This window comes from Leopardus geoffroyi, chromosome B1, assembly GCF_018350155.1.
Source record: "Leopardus geoffroyi isolate Oge1 chromosome B1, O.geoffroyi_Oge1_pat1.0, whole genome shotgun sequence".
NCBI lineage: Eukaryota > Metazoa > Chordata > Mammalia > Carnivora > Felidae > Leopardus > Leopardus geoffroyi.
The window spans coordinates 160,703,284-160,720,089 of NC_059327.1; the positions used below are offsets into that span (position 1 = coordinate 160,703,284).

Consider the following 16,806-nt stretch of genomic DNA (forward strand, 5'->3'; position numbering starts at 1 on the left):
TTTTCATCAATAAAGAGGAGAAACAACTTTCACCTGCATACTGGCTGTTATTTCAACTGCTTTCTTTGAGATAAAGAATACAACACAAATTGTATCCCCAAAGCATAGAGAACCATGTTCTTACCATGTTTATGTCTTTATGAAAGAAATTTTAAAATAATAAAATCTTACTGTACACTTTTAATACGTAACAGTAGAGTTTTTGTCTTATAACACAAAATAATCCATAGTAACATCCCTGAAGAAACACTGATCAAAAATATCCTATTTAACTCATGTCTAAGAATTTTACCCTGATAATATAATAATAATAGCTACTATTTATTGAGCACTTACTATATACCTCACATTGTTCTCATCATGTTCATATGTTAAGTCACTCAGTCCTCACAACAACACTACAGGGAGGATACTATTAGTATCTCTATTTCTGAGATAAAGAAAATTGAAACATAGAATAACCCAAGGTCACATAATTGGTAAGTAACAAAACCAGGATTTAAGCCCAATCAGTCTGACTCAAGTTGTGTTCTTGATTACTATACCTACACTCTGCACAAAAATACAGCTACAAGGATATTCATGTCAAAGCTGTTTAAAATAAGCAAAATTTGGAAATTTTAAAATAAATGATTAAATAAATTATGGTATATCCATGAAATGGAATACTATGGTACCACTAAAAATAATGTATTTAATAACATGAAAAATATTCATTATAAAAAAAAGTATGTTAGAAAACAGAATGTGGATTTCCTTATTTTAAGTGTTTAAACATGTATAGAAAAAACATTAGAAGACTAACAAAACGCTAACAGCAGTTACCTTGGAGGATTAAGTTTATAAGTGATTTTTATTTAGTTTAATGTATCAATTTCTATAATGAATAAGTATCACTTATGCAATAAGAAAAGTTATTTTTCATTTCCTTCGCAATATAAGGTAAATCAGTGTTCTAATAATTTTGAGTAATGTCAAATTATACATACACTTGTAGATATACATGATTTTACATATACATTTTTATTTCACTTTACCTTCCAAGAGCTGTGAGCTAACATTGACAAAATCAATTTTCTTCCGGAGATATCGCTGATTCAATTTCCAAATGCATGAAATAAATGCATTCTTTTCAGCAGTGCTGCTGGCAACCCATTTATATATTTTTTCAAAATGTAAATCAAATTCAGGATTTTCCTGAAATAAAAATATACAAAAGACATTGTTTTTTGATCATATCCCTTTTTCATTATTATAAAATTGACATTCAATAAAATGAAAAGCTGAAGCTGTTCTTAAAGAAAAAAATCACCATTAAAAATCAGCCAAGTGACTTACAGAGAATGATTCAGAGAATTCAATTTATAGGAAAAACTTTGTTTACCTCCCAAAAGAAGCTGGATAAAAAAAACAACACAGTGTTTTAGTAATTTCCTTCCTATGCCCCTGAAGTATATGAGTGGAAGTTTAAGATGGTAAAGCTCTGTGTCCCAACTTCCTAGTCTATAAGGTGACAATGGTCTCCAATTTTGATGTGGTCATAATTTTCCTTTTTAAATTGCCTATGGGGTTTTAGAGTCATACCTATCCTTTGATAATGCACTATTATTCATAACTGTAATTTGACACTAAATCCTTCGTAAAGAATATATCTTCTATATACACAACATGTGAGAAAAAATACAATCTACATCCCAGTGTGGTTTCCGAGAACAAATGAGATGAAAAGCATGGACTGATTCAGTTCTCAATTTTGAAAATAGAGAATAATTAAAGGTGCCTCAAAAATAAAAAGTTCTGGTTAGTCTGGAAGTTCTTTCGAATGACAAAGAAGCTCAACTCTTGTGAGAGAAGTGCACCATGCTCTATTTCTTAAGCCTCATTGCAGCAGTAACTTCATACCAGCCTACTATTTCTCCCTTGAATGTAGAATCACCTGTCATATAAAAGATGAAAACATATGGATGTATGCTGTTCTTCACATCCAAGGAATTAAAAAATAGATTCAAATGTTCTTAATGTTCTGCGAGAAGATAATAAAATATTCAATTAATTGAAAGTGTTATTTACGGAAGGACAAAATATAAATAAATGCCTAAAAGGTAAGCGAAGTTATATCAGAGTTTCACTGTGAAAACTTGGGATAATTTAGGTATCAGGACTTGAGCTGGTACAACAATAGCATTATGGTAGCATGGAACTACTAATTAGATCAATAAGCAGAATTGGAGCATCAAAAGATAAAAAATTGGCATTTATAATGAAGAGGTAATTGCATTATTACTTATAAAAAAACCTAAGAGTATTGGCAACTAATCCAAAACTTGATGGGAAATGATCTCTTCCCTGGGAATATTTCCCATAATGCCATAAAAGAAGCTGAGTGCTCCAGTGGCAACACTCACACAAATCAATGTGTGACACTAAATGGCTAATGTTAGGCTATGTATAAAAATTTTATGTTTTATATCCATATATAGTGTACACATGCCAAGGTGCCTACATAAAATGAAAAAAAAAATCCATTAAGAAAGCGAGCAATGAGGCATCAGCTGTGAGAAAGCATTCAAATAAGCATCAGCAATGTTAGTGAATTATGCAAGTCAATGGGGTTATAAAGTGCAAAACTATTGAAGGAAAAAGCCTCTTTAATAAAGACGCATTTCTAAAAAGCCCTTACAGTATTTTCTCTTAACCAGAAACCTACCAAAAAAGTCTCTACTCTTGATCTTTTCCCATGGTAACAGAATTTATTAAATAGTTTATTGAAGTGTTTTGGGTGCCCCTTAGGGATAAAGCAATGGCCCACTGTGCCTAATACTTATAGAAAGGCATTCTCTACATATGTTAGAAATCTGAATTCTGAATTGCATATTTTAGATACATGAAGCTCCCCTGAAGTTGTTTTTGCTTCATTTAAAAAGTATTTTGCACCTGACTCAACTGCCTGTCATTTTGTCCAGCTTTTAGTTCCCCAGAAGTCTGTCCCAGGATAAGGACAAAGTCAGACTTTTATTGGATTACTCTACGGAGGTAGCTTTTACGTCTCTGGACCTTTTAAAAATAAATGTGTGAGACTGGAAGGGTTAAATCAAAGGGCATCTGAAATTACATTAATGTAAGCCTTGTTATCAGCCCATCACAAAACATCTCCCAGATCCCTGGAGGTGCCTTTGGTTGCACAGAGGAAGATGAGGCGCAAGGTTAGAGAGGCTGAGGAGGAAGGAAAACCTAACTTAACCAGAAGAGCTCCACTTGGTTTCTTTGAAAAAAGGGTATTGCTGTGAAAAGCCTTGACTTGTCGGAAATAAATGTGGTCCTTTCACATGACTGTCACATTATTCAACTTTCTTAAAGTTTGAGTGTGGCTTAAGTGAGAAGTGTAATATTTACATTCTTATGTCTTAGTCTTTAAGTTCCTTAAAATAAGGTGTTTAACTCACTATCGCTTCCTTTACTTGAGCTACAAATATGAAAACATGGTCTCAAAAGGCCAGCCTGGTTGCCTCAGATGATGATTTTACATTAATTTGTGAAGACTAAGAAAGATTCACTTTGGTTATAGTATTACACACCATTTTGAACTAAGTTTCACCAAAACAATGAAGGTTTTTAAAAACCGACTCACACGACACTTTAAAAGGTGTACTTATGGGGCGCCTGGGTGGCGCAGTCGGTTAAGCGTCCGACTTCAGCCAGGTCACGATCTCGCGGTCCGGGAGTTCGAGCCCTGTGTCAGGCTCTGGGCTGATGGCTCAGAGCCTGGAGCCTGTTTCCGATTCTGTGTCTTCCTCTCTCTGCCCCTCCCCTGTTCATGCTCTGTCTCTCTCTGTCCCAAAAATTAATAAACGTTGAAAAAAAAAAAATAAAAGGTGTACTTATATATGGACTTTATACTAAATATATAATCTATATAAATCTATATAAATCTATAATATAATCTAAATATAGAAACACCTATTTTGCTCCAGTTTACATAACTTGTGCACAAACATAATTGTAGCTCAAAAAAAGTAAAAACAATGAAACATACATACGTTTTTATTTTAGTTGCTTGAGACTGAGGTGTGGGAAAGGAAAGATTTAATGATACATTTTAAACTAATTCCGGCTTAGTTGGTAGAGCAGAGGGTCACAAAACAAGAAGTGTAGGTCATCTTAGAAGACATAATACTATGTTATAAGATGAAAGACACTTTCTGAACACAGGTCAAAGAACTAAGAAAAACGTACTTTAATAGCATCCTTGGCATCTACCACAGCAAGGTCTCGAAGGGCCCAAGCAATCTGCCTTTTGTAGAAATCTCCTTTGTCGGATTTCTTGACTTTTACCATCTTCACCTGCACGGGGCGTTCAGTTGTCACTGTTGAGTAAAACATACTTTCACTAGAAATAGTCACTCACTTATTCTTCATCCATTCATTTACTCATTGCAAATACAGTTGTCAGGTGCCTGTACATGATACTAAACCAGTATTATATATTATGTTAAACCAGTTAGGAGTAGTATTTCCTAACACATGCTATGACTGAGGGATGCACAAAGTATCAAAGGAACATCTAAATCTCAGACGACAGGGTCAGAGAGAGGCAGATTCCTTGAGAAGTAAAGCTTCAGACCAGTTTTGAAGGAAGAGTATGAGGTAGATAAAAAGAGTCCTACGGGTGCCTGGGTGGCTCAGTCAGTTAAGCATCCAACTCTTGATTTCGGCTCAGGTCATGATCTCACGGTTTATGAGTTCGAGTCCCACATCGGGCTCTATGCTGATAGTGCAGAGCCTGCTTGGGATTCTCTCTCTTTCTCTCTCTTTCTGCCCCTCCTGCACACATGTGCTCACTCTCTCTCTCTTTCAAAATAAATGAATAAACTTTTTAAAGAAAAAAAGCTCTAAAGAATGACTGCCATACATAAAGCCAAAGGGGCTTGAAAGAGCATAACACCGATTCAGAGAACAATAAGTAGTTCAGTATGGATTATACATGTAATAAAGTGGATGGAAACAAAGTTACCAAAAAAGATGAAAGTTCAGATCACAAAGGACCTTTATCTGAGGTTGTAGGGGTGCTCTTAGAGGATTTTAATTGGGGAAATGACATGCTCTAACTTGTTTCTAAAAATTACTCTAGCAGCAGAATACTGGATGGATTGGAGTGAATACCAATACATTAAAAAATTTAGATGAAGTGGTTAAATCTCTAAAAAATGTAAATTACCAAAAATGACTTAAGAATAGAAAATCTACAACCACTAAAGAAAGTGAAGTGAAAAATCTCTCCCCCAAAACTTAGTCTAACACAGTTTTACTGGTATCTTTTGCCAAGCTTTCCAAGAAACATTCCAAATGCACATAACTATTCCACTATACAAAAAAAAAGGGAACACTCCCAACTTACCTTATGACTTTGGTTGCAAGGCCAAAGACAGTATACAAAAGAAAATTACAAGACCATGTCACTAATGAACATGGGTGAAAAATCTTATAACTACAAATGTAAAAATAATTATGAATAAATACTGCATTGGCAAACTTAATCAAGGGCATATACAAAAGATAATATTTTACCAAGTGTGAGATGTACATTTTTTCCCACATTTTAACATCTCTGAAATCAGAATATGTCTTAACAATTGAAGTAATATTGCAGCATTTTTTAGTGGTGCATAAAAAAATAATATATGCTATAATAGATGGCATATAGTACATCATCACTGAGTTAGGTTACTCCAAGAACTCAATTTATTATTTGAAAAACCAAGTACCATTACTCACCACACTAACAAATTAAGGAAGAAAAGTATATGATAATCTCAATGATTTGAAAAAGCATTTGATAAAACTGAACATCCATTCATGATAAAATCAAAAAGAAAAAAAGTAAGAAGTCAGGAATAGAAGGGAACTTCCCTAGTACCGTCAAGGATAGCTACAAAAAAACTGCAATTATCATATATGATAATCCCTTTGAGATCACTGTATTGATGGTCCTAACCAGCAGACAAAAGTAACAAAAATAAATAAAAAATATAAAGACTATAAAGGAAGGAAGAAAATATCACTATTTACAAAGAGTCTATGGACAAATTATTAGAATTAATAAGAAAGTTTAGCAAGATTGATAGATATAGAAATCCACATAAAGAACCAATTATTTCTAGATGCTAACAATAAATGATTTTTAAAATGTATTAATGTTCAATAAAATTAAAAGCTTCTGCTCTGCAAAAGACAACATCAAAATAATTAGAAGACAAGCCACAGACTGCAAAAAAAAAAAAAAAAAAAATTTGCCAAAGACACATCTAATAAAGGAATGTTATCCAAAATATACAAAGGACTCTTAAAACTTGACAAGAAAACAAAACAAAACAAAAAACAGATTAAAAAATGGCCAAAGACCTTAACAGACACTTCCCCAAAGAAGATATACAGATAACTAATAAGCATATGAAAAGATACTCAACACCATATTTCATCAAGGCAATGCAAATTAAAACAACGAGGTACCACTACACACCTATTAGTATGGCCAAATTCTAGAACCTGACAACACCAAATGCTGACAAAAATGTGGAACAACTTTCAAACATTGCTGGTGGGACTGCAAAACAGTATAGCCCCTTTGGTAGAGAGTTTGGTGGTTTCTTACAGAACTAAACACATTCTTACCATATGATCTAGCAATCATACTCCCTGGTATTTACCCAAAGGAGTTGAAAACTTATGTCCATGCAAAAATCCACACATGGGTGTTTATAGTAGCTTTATTCATAATTGTCAAATTGACAGTCAAGATATCCTTCAGTAGGTGAGTAGATAAATAAACTGGTACACTCAGGAATGGAATATTATTCAGTGCTAAAAAGAAATGAGCTATCAAGCCATGAAAAGACATGGAGGAAATGTAAACGCATACTACTAAGTAAAAGAAGCCAATCTGAGCAGGCTAAATAGTATCTGATTCCAACTATATGACATTCTAGAAAAGGCAAAGCCATGCAAACAGTAAAAAGAACAGTGGTTGGAAAGGGTAGGGGCTGGGGAGAGATGAACAGGCAGAACACACAGGATTTTTAGGGCAGTGAAAATACTCTGTGACATTACAATGGTGGATACATGCCATTATACACTTGTCCAAACCCATACAATGTACATCAAGAGTGAACCCTAAGGGAAACTATGGTCTTTGAGTGATTATAATGTGTCAGTGTAGCTTCATTCTTGGTAACAAATTATTGCCAATGTTGCCAGTGGTATTGATAAAGGGGGAAGCCAAACATATGTGGGGGCAGGGGGTATAAGGAAATGTGTGTACCTCCTTCCTCAATTTTGTTGTAAACCTAAAACTGCTCTAAAAAATTAAAGTCTTAAAAATGTATTAATGCTGGGGTGCCTGCGTGTCTCAGTCAGTTAAGAATCCGACTCTTGGATTTTGGCTCAGGTCATGGCCTCGTAGTTTGGGAGATCCAGCCCGGAGTTGGGGCTGACAGCATGGAGCCTGCTTGGGATTCTCTCACCCTCTATCTGCCTCTTCCCTACTCATATGTGCATGCTCACTCTCTCTCTCTCTCTCAAAATAAACTACAAAAATATATTAATGCTAATAAATTATTACTTATGATCGTATCAAAAAATCTAGGAATAAATACAACATAGGTGAAAAACATTTAAAACTATACAACTTCTTGAAAGCCTTTTAAAACTCTAAAACTAGGGCGCCTGGGTGGCTCAGTCAGTTAAGCATCTCACTTCAGCTCAGGTCATGATCTTGCAGTTCATGAGTTCGAGCCCTGCGTCAGGCTGTCAAGCTCAGAACCAGGAGCCTGTCTTAGATTCTGTGTCTCCCTCTCTCTGCCTCTCCCCTGTTTTCACTCTCTCTCCCTCTCAAAAATAAATAAACATTAAAAAAAGAATTTTTAAAACGCTAAAACTTATTGAAAGGCATTAAGAAGACCTAGATAAATGGAGAACTGCACCCTGTCCATTGACAAAATGACTCAATATTATGAAAGTGCAAGTTCTCTTCAAACTGAACAACATATTCAAAACAATTCTAATTAAAATCCCAACAAAATCTGGAACTTATCAGATTGATTCCAAAATAAGTGGAAAAATAAACAATCAAAACAAGACAAAATAAAAACCAGATATAAAAGAGAACCCAGAAATAGGCACACTCACATTCATCACTACAAACACGGACACAGGTAAATTAAAAACTAAAACATGAGGGGCAAAATTATAAAAATTTTAATTTTTTTTAATGTTTATGTTTGAGAGAGAGACAGAGTGTGAGCAGGGAGGGGCACAGAGAGGGAGACACAGATCCAAAGCAGGATCCAGGCTCTGAGCTGTCAGTACAGAGCCCGACGCGGGGCTCGAACTCATCAACTATGAAATCATGACCTAAGCCGAAGTCGGACGCTTAACCGACTGAGCCACCCAGGTGCCCCAAAATTATAAAAATCTTAAAATACAGTGTAGGAGAATACTTTTATTACTCTAAGGAAGTGTGTATGTATGTGTGTGCACACACACACACACATACACACACACATACATGTATATTTTAAACACTTATATTTGAGGGGCGCTTGGGTGGCTCAGTTGGTTAAGCATCCAACTTCAGCTCAGGTCATGATCTCACAGTTTCTGGGTTCAAGCCCCATGTTGGACTCTCTGCTGACACCTCAGAGCCTGGAGCCTGCTTCAGATTTTGTGTCTCCCTCTCTCTCCCCCTTCCCCCTGCCTGTGCTCTGTCTGTCTCTCTCTCTCTCAAAAACATTGAAAAAATTTTTAAACAAAAGCGGAAGCCATAAAGGATCAGATTGATTTGATTTTACTAAACTTAGAAATTTCATTAAAAGCCATCATAAAAAGCTAATACACAAAGCACAAACTGGAATGCATATAACCAACATAAAATCAGTAAATATACAGAACTTGTACAAATTAGTAAAAGGACAACCAACACAAGAGAGAAATGAGACAAATTTCTAAAACAAGGAAAGTAAGTGGCCAATAAACTCATGAAAAGATTTAATTCATCAATTCATTATTAACAGGGAAATGAAATTTCAAACCACAATGAGATATTTCACATGCTTAAGTCTGTCAAAGCCAAGTTTTGGCTAGGATGTGGGGAAAGAACACAAAATACACATTGCTTGTAGGATTGAAAGCCAGTGTAACTACTTTTGAAAAAAATCTGGTAGTACAGTAGTGTTGAGCATTCACATACCTATAATTCAACAATCACACATTTAGGTATCTACCCTAGAAACTTCTTGCCTGTATACACTAAGAGACAAGGACAAAGATGCTCACAGAAGGGCTGTCTAAACAGTAAAACCTGAAAACAAACCTAATGTTCATCCATAGTAGGATGTGTAAATAAATGGTACTCTCATAGAGTAGAACACTCATAGGAGTGAAAATCAAAGAATTATGGTTATATGAAAGAACGGAAATAAAAGTCATGAACATGAACACAATGCTGAGTGGAAAAAGTCACAAAAGAATATATGCACTAGGATTCAATTCATGCAAATTTCAAAGAAACGCAAAAATAAACAATATGTTATCTGAGATTACAAACAAATACAGACAGATCGTAAAATGATAAAGAAAAGCAAGGAAAGACTAAACCAAAATTCAGGATACCAGTTACCTCTTAATAAGTGAGGAAAGGGAATGGGATTAGGAAAAGGCACACAGGGGATGCCTGGGTGGCTCAGTCGATTAAGCATTGGATTCTTAGTTTCAGCTCAGGTCATAATCTCATGGTTTCATGGGTTTGAGCCCCACATTGGGCTCTGCACTGACAGCTTGGAGCCTGCTTAGGATTCTCTCCCCCTCTCTCTCTGCCCCTCTACAGCTCATGTGCTCTCTTTCTCTCTCTCAAAAAAAAAAAAAAACAAAAAAAAACAACTTTTTTTTTTTTTTTTAATGGAAAGGGCACACAGGACACTTCAAAGGTAATGGTAATATTCTTCTTATACTGGGTAGTGAGCACACGTGTTCACTGTATGGCTAGTCTTCACACCTTATATATATGGCATAGATTTTTTGGTATCTACTCAATATTTAATTAAAGACAATTTTTTTAAAGTTATTTATTTATTTTGAGAGGGGGGGCAGTGAGGGGCAGCGAGGGAGGGAGGAACAGAGAGAGAGGGAGAGAGAGAATCCCAACAGGCTTGGTGCTGTCAGTGCAGAGCCTGACTCAACTCGATCTCACGAAGTGTGAGGTCATGACATGGGCCGAAATCAAGAGTCAGATGTTTAACTGACTGAACCACCCAGGCGCCCCTTAATTAAAGACAATTAAAAAAAATGAATTTGTTGGCCCAACAGTTTTTCCAATTATAGAGACAACGAGAATTTTAAAAACAAGGAGGAAAAGTCCCCTAGGGACTAAAACAATAAAAGAATGCCAAACAAGAGCTTTTTCTTACTAAATACCCACCTGTGGCACACAGAAAACAGTTCTTTTTCTTTTTTCCTGCTTTGCAGACATTGACAATACTCAGCAGGCGTTCATCATTTGGCGTAAAAATATCTCTTTGTAACGCATGTTTGATTGCTGTCATTTTTAATCAGCTAAAAAAATTGAGAGTATAGATATTAAGCTTATTCTCAAAATCATTCTGTCCTTCATTGTCCCATTTGTAATTTAAAAAATGATCTTATTTATAGCTAATAAGCATAGGAAGAATGATTTAATACATCAACATATCTATACCATAAAAATAAAAAGCTTTATGTTTGGAAAGGAAATTAGAGAACCAGTGTTATCAAACTTTAAAATCTTTAGAAGTGCTTAGCAAATACTATGATACAAAAAAAATTTTTTTAAGAAAAAACCCATGCTCAATTTTTGAATATTAATTTTCTATATAAAGAGCTCTTATAACTCAACAATAAAAAAAACAAATAACCCAATTAAAAACTGAGCAAAGGATCTGAATAGACATTTCTCCCAAGAAAATACATAAATGGCCAATAAGCACACGAAAAGATGCTCAGCATCATTAACCACTAGGTAAATGCAAACCAAAATCAAATATGTATCTACCTACCACTTTATACCCACCAGAATGGCTAAAATTAAAAATACAAGTGTTGGTAAAGATGTGGAGAAAAAGGAACTCTTTCATACATTGTTGGTGATTGTAAAATGGTGCAGCCACTTTGGAAAACAGTTTGGCAGTGCCTCAAAAATTTAAATATAAAATTACGATATGATCCAGCAATTCCACTCCTACGTATATACTCAAGAGAACTGAAAATATACATCCACACAAAATGTTGTACATGTATGTTCATAGCAGTATTATTCACAAGAGACAAAACATGGAAACAACTCAAATACCCACCAACTAATGAACTGATACAACAAAATGAATATCTACACATTGGAATGTTATTTGGTCATTAAAAAGAAATGAAATACTGATACATGCTACAACACTGATGAAACTTGAAAATATTATGCTAAGTGCAAGAAGCCAGTTAAAAGACCACATATTTTATGATTCTGTTTGCATGAAATGTTCAGAGTAGACAAACCCATAAAGACAGAATGATTTATGGTTGCTAGGGGTAGGAGCAAGGAGAAATGGGGAGTGACTGTTAACGAGAAAGGAGTTTCTTTTGGGTGATGTAAATGTTCTTGAATTAGTACTGATGGTTATATAACCTTGTGAATATACTAAAAACTACTGAATTATATGCTTAGGTGGGTAAATTTTATGGCATATGAATTATATCTCAATAAAGCTATCATAAAGAAATAGGTTTCCACTTACCTCCTTTTTCTCACTTAACTCAATGTCTTTTTTCAAATATCAACTTAAGTTAGATATTTTTAAAAATGTCTTTTCAACTTTATTTTGAAATATATATATTTGTGTATATATTACTATTTCCAATGTAAATGTGTAATACTTCATACAGGTAAGCGTGCTTAGGAAATTAACTTCCAACACCCTTTATATGGGAAAGCGAAGAAATTATGAGTTTGAAATAAATGACACAGAATGAATTTTTACAATATGATGCCATTTTTGGAAACTAGGTTATCACCTATACTTTACTCAATCTGTGAAACTTCGATCTCTGCTCCAACTCAGAAAATTGCTTTTCTCACAAAAAATCACATTTTCCAACTTTCATTCCTTTTTCACCTCATCTTAGCCTCTAGTCTTCTGACCTACCTCTCCTTCCTGTTATCATCTACCTGGCCTCTCCGAGCTTAATTTCTTTTCCACTTAGCCTGCAGGTAGCATTCACCCACAGTGTCTCCTTCAATTATCTTACTCTGTGGACTTGTTTACCATGTTTTATCAATTTCCATGAACTGTATTTTTCTCCACTTCTCATGGGATACCATATACCACACAAGAAGGCCATATGTCCATGTTCACTGCATTCATTACAAGTATCTAAATCCAGTCAAAGCTAGACTTTCAGTGTTGCTCCGCAATCCTTTAACACTTCCTTTGGGGACCCCTTCCTACTCCCCATCAGTGTGCTGCAAATCTTTATTCACCTTCTTCAATTCCCAACTCTACTCTCAGCCTCCACCCTCTCTGCAAATGATGTCACCATCTACCCTGCAGAGGCTATAGAAGCCAATTTTCCCCAATTGTTTTCTTCTCCATCTCATTACATCTTCACCCATCCTAACCTCTATTCCACCTATTGCAAAAAATTTGTGTCCATGTTACTAATCACTTAATATGTTCTAGGGCCTAGACACTGCATTAAAAGCTCTACTCCACCTGATGTCCAAGATACACTGCATAACGGCCACTTTACATTTCTATCTCTGGGCTTTGTTCGTGCAATTTCCTTTTCCTGGTATTCTTTTCCCCCTAAATATTCCAACCCATTCTTCCAAGATCCTGCTAAAATGTCACCTCTTCTGTGAAATAATCACACATACAAGAAGAATAATTCCTTTTATATTTCTCAAACACTTCCCCTCTACTCAGCTAACATAGCACTTACAAACCATAATTTCTAGTTAGTTGAATTCTCTCCCACATTAAAGGTAGCTCTTTGTAGGAAAAGATCATACCTTATTCATCTGTGTATTCCTAGAACTTGGCAAAGACCTAGCAGGCATTTCAAAATTAAGCAAAATGATAGCACCAAATAACATGACAACTATAGTTTTCCTAAGATTTCCCTTTCCAACTCACATTTGTACGCAAATGTCCAGGTTCAAAATCTGTCGTATTTGATTATCCTCCTCCATTGTCAGCATGAAATCTGCTGCCACGTTCTGCTGATTTCTCATCTATATATAATTTACCCTTCCTTTCTGTTCCCACTGTTAACACACTAATCCAGGTTCACATCAACCAAGTCCATTTAACAATTCAGTATCTGGTTATCTCTTTGCAAGCTTCCGCAATCTCCAAACCCTTGATAAACAAATAATATTAAAACATAGCTTTCATCACAACATGCCACCGCTCAACATTTTCCTAAGGTTCCCATATACAAATCTTCCACTCCAAGCCCTCTGCTCAGTGCAGTCTTTAAATCTTTGCTTAGGTGCTTTTCCATGCAGGTAATATCATCTAACCAAACCGTAATTACACTTCATGGTTTATATGAAATTGATTCAATAAACATCTTAATCCAAATTGATCTCTTCTTTCAATTGCTAAGGAACTTCCCTATTTACTAAACAATCAGGCACTTGCAGTCCAATTGGTCCATGAGATCATAAGCTTAGAGATCTCAAGAACTCTCTTGAAAGAGAGAGGAAGAGGTGCTCCAGCAAGGTTCTGTCTTCTTTCTTACGTAGTCAGCAAGTACCTCTTGAGATAACCTGAACTGAATAATAAAAACTGGTCAAATGAGTGGCTGATAGTGGCCAACGTTTACCACACCATCCCTCTTTGGACAAAATCAACAACTGAGTGTAAGGTAAGTGTAAAGCAAGAGAGGACTGGTTATACCTCATAAAGGAGCTAGGCATAATGAAAAGCACTATGGCACCCTTATTTATTCAGCAAATACTGATGCCTACTAAGGCCAATGCACTGTTCCAGGTTAGAAGCGAGTATGACAGACATGTTCATGAAGACAAGAACAGCCGTGCCTTCGTGGCATTTACATCCTAAGGGTCGAGTCTTTAGAGTATTTTCGTGTAAGTCAGAGAATAAATCACTAGAAATCCTCTAAAGCTATTTTCCGGGTTTAAGAATCCACGTCTCGGGGCACCTGGGTGGCTCAGTCAGTTGAGCTTCTGACTTCAGCTCAGGTCATGATCTCACGGTTAGTGGGTTCAAGCTCCGCATCGGGCTCTGTGCTGACAGCTCGGAGCCTGGAGCCTGCTGCTTCTGATTCTGTGTCTCACTCTCTCTCCCTGCCCCTCCCCTGCTCACGCTGTCTCTGTCTCTCAAAAAAAAAAAAAAAAAAAAAAAAAAAAAAGAATCCACGTCTGACCACGTTCCAGAAGCAGTCAGCCACTGCTTACTGTGTTGGTTCTTGTTTCCTTAAACTCAGTTGGACCATTACACAGGGTGACAAAGAGTTTGTCAATGTGAGTGCCCGCGTGGGTTGCGCCCCGTACGCTATCGAGACAACACAGCAAACGGAGGCATTGTCATCCAGAAAACTGTAAATAGAGACAAGGGAATGCGCCTTAAAGATTTAGAAGAAATGTGTATTTGGACAAAGAAGGCACTGTTACGCCCTCCTCTCCTGGTCCACGCCAAAACACAAACGATCACGGCCGTTTTGCACAAATGAAATCTGGTTCTTATGGATGAAACCAGGAAGGGATGTGTGAGGATTGCGGTTAGCCCGCAGGGCAGCAGGGAGTTGGTGGATGCTCCTAGCGGGCTTTGCGCCTTACCCAGACACGGGGCGAAAGAGAGGCCAGACAGAGGAGTGAGAGGTACCCGACCCCGGACGCGGAGCCAACAGATGGGCTGAAACGCTGCCTCAGACCTTGGCGCCCGCCTGTCTGCTAGTCTCTCCACGCCGATGGAACTACCGGGCAGCCGCGGCCCAGGGCTTACCACAAGGCTGGACCGAGCCCGGCTGTGCCGAGGCGGGTCCTCCAAGACGGAGACAGGACAGGGCCCCGACGGCCACCGCTACTAGGATGAGCCCGTCAATTTAGCCGTGACCAGGGAGCTGCCGTTCCGCCACCACTTCCCACTTCCGGGCACGTGACAAACCACGCCGGAAGTCGACCCCGTAGAGAAGGAAGGCCAGGCGGTGATGGGCGTGGTGAGGCGGGGCAAAGTCTCGCTGGAGGGGCGTATCAAGGACTGGCAGGGGCGGGGTCTCTGTCGCTCGGAGATTGACGACACTTCGGAATTTGGGATTGTGTGACATTACTTAGAAGAGTTATTCAGGTATTCTCCGCAACTTAATTTAAGAAGAGTTCTGATTGTTTTCCTTTTTGTATATGTAAAGCTCTGTTAACTCTAGATCCTTGCTACTTACAGCATGGAGACTGTAAATAAACTAAACCAGAATTTTTGAGGGGGGCCACTTGGGTGGCTTAGTCGGTTAAGCGTCTCACTTTGGCTCAGGTCATGATCTCACGGCTGGTTCCTGAGTTCGAGCCCCGCGTTGGGCTCTGTGCTGACAGTTCGGAGCCTGGAGCCTGCTTCAAGTTCTGTTTCTCCCTCTCTCTGTACCCCCGCCCTCTCTTCACGCTCTTCCTGTCTCTCTCTCCCTCAAAAATAAATAAACATTAAAAAAATTAAAAAAGAATAATTTTTGAGGGGTGAGACCCAGACTTACGTACTTTTTTTTTCAATTTTTCTTTTTTCTTTTCCTTTTCTTTTTCTTTCTTTCTTCCTTCCTTCCTTCCTTCCTTTCTTTTTTTCCTTCCTTCCTTCCTTCCTTCCTTCCTTCCTTCCTTCCTTCCTTCCTTCTTCTTTAAATATCTTCCAAAAAGGTCCTAATATGCAACTACGGTCCAGAACCATTGATGTAGTGAGATTAATAGTCAAAGTGTGGTCCTCAGACCAGCTGCTTGGGCATCAGCTGAGGGCTTTTTATTTTTTTTTTATTTTTTTCAACGTTTATTTATTTTTGGGACAGAGAGAGACAGAGCATGAACGGGGGAGGGGCAGAGAGAGAGGGAGACACAGAATCGGAAACAGGCTCCAGGCTCTGAGCCATCAGCCCAGAGCCCGACGCGGGGCTCGAACTCACCGACCGCGAGATCGTGACCTGGCTGAAGTCGGAAGCTTAACCGACTGCGCCACCCAGGCGCCCCAGCTGACGGCTTTTTAGATACTGCAGCCTCTCTGGCTCACTTCAAATCTTTTAAATTCGGATCTGCATCTTAACAAGATGACACTTGTGCACATATAAGTTTGAGAAACACAAATGATGCCAAGGTTGCTGGTTGCAAAGCAAGTAATTCATGTTCTATGTTCCTGGCACTTATTTTATGCCAGGCACCTTGATACAGGTGCAGAAATGATTCAGACATGAATCCTACCCTGAAGAAGTTCCAGTTTGGTAGGTACAACAAATACATATAAAATAAGACACAATATAAGTGACCAAAGAAATGTACAGGTCAGATAAGTGTGCTGAGAATTTAAAGGTGTGATTTCTTTGCTCCTGCTCAACACAGTCCTTTGCAAGTGTTCCACAGGACTCCATTCATGCCTACATTCATCTATTTGACAAACAGTGCCACCTCTATGCCAGGCACTGTGTCAGGTGCTGGAGATCCAAAAACAGGGATCCCATTCAGAAGAGGGCACACTTTCATTGGGAAAGCAGAATTAAATACATGGATAAAGTACAGTT

General features: G+C 37.5%; 1 protein-coding gene across 10 annotated transcripts in view; it reads right to left on the reverse strand.

Moving 5' to 3' along the window:
* EXOC1 (exocyst complex component 1) overlaps nucleotides 1–15,214 on the reverse strand; it is a 61,450-nt gene extending 46,236 nt beyond the window's left edge. For 2 of the 10 annotated variants that reach the window (XM_045473992.1, XM_045473988.1), the window contains exons 1-4: nucleotides 15,045–15,178; nucleotides 10,469–10,602; nucleotides 4,234–4,364; nucleotides 1,038–1,197 (exon numbers count right to left, since the gene is read on the reverse strand). In XM_045473992.1, the coding sequence (XP_045329948.1) occupies nucleotides 1,038–1,197; nucleotides 4,234–4,364; nucleotides 10,469–10,592 (415 nt within the window). In that variant the 5' untranslated portion in view covers nucleotides 10,593–10,602; nucleotides 15,045–15,178. Of the gene's footprint in view, nucleotides 1–1,037; nucleotides 1,198–4,233; nucleotides 4,365–10,468; nucleotides 10,603–14,878 lie in introns of all 10 variants that reach the window. The other 8 variants (XM_045473995.1, XM_045473993.1, XM_045473997.1 and 5 more) reach the window with 7 other exon arrangements.
* Between the last annotated feature and the right edge of the window lie 1,592 nt (nucleotides 15,215–16,806).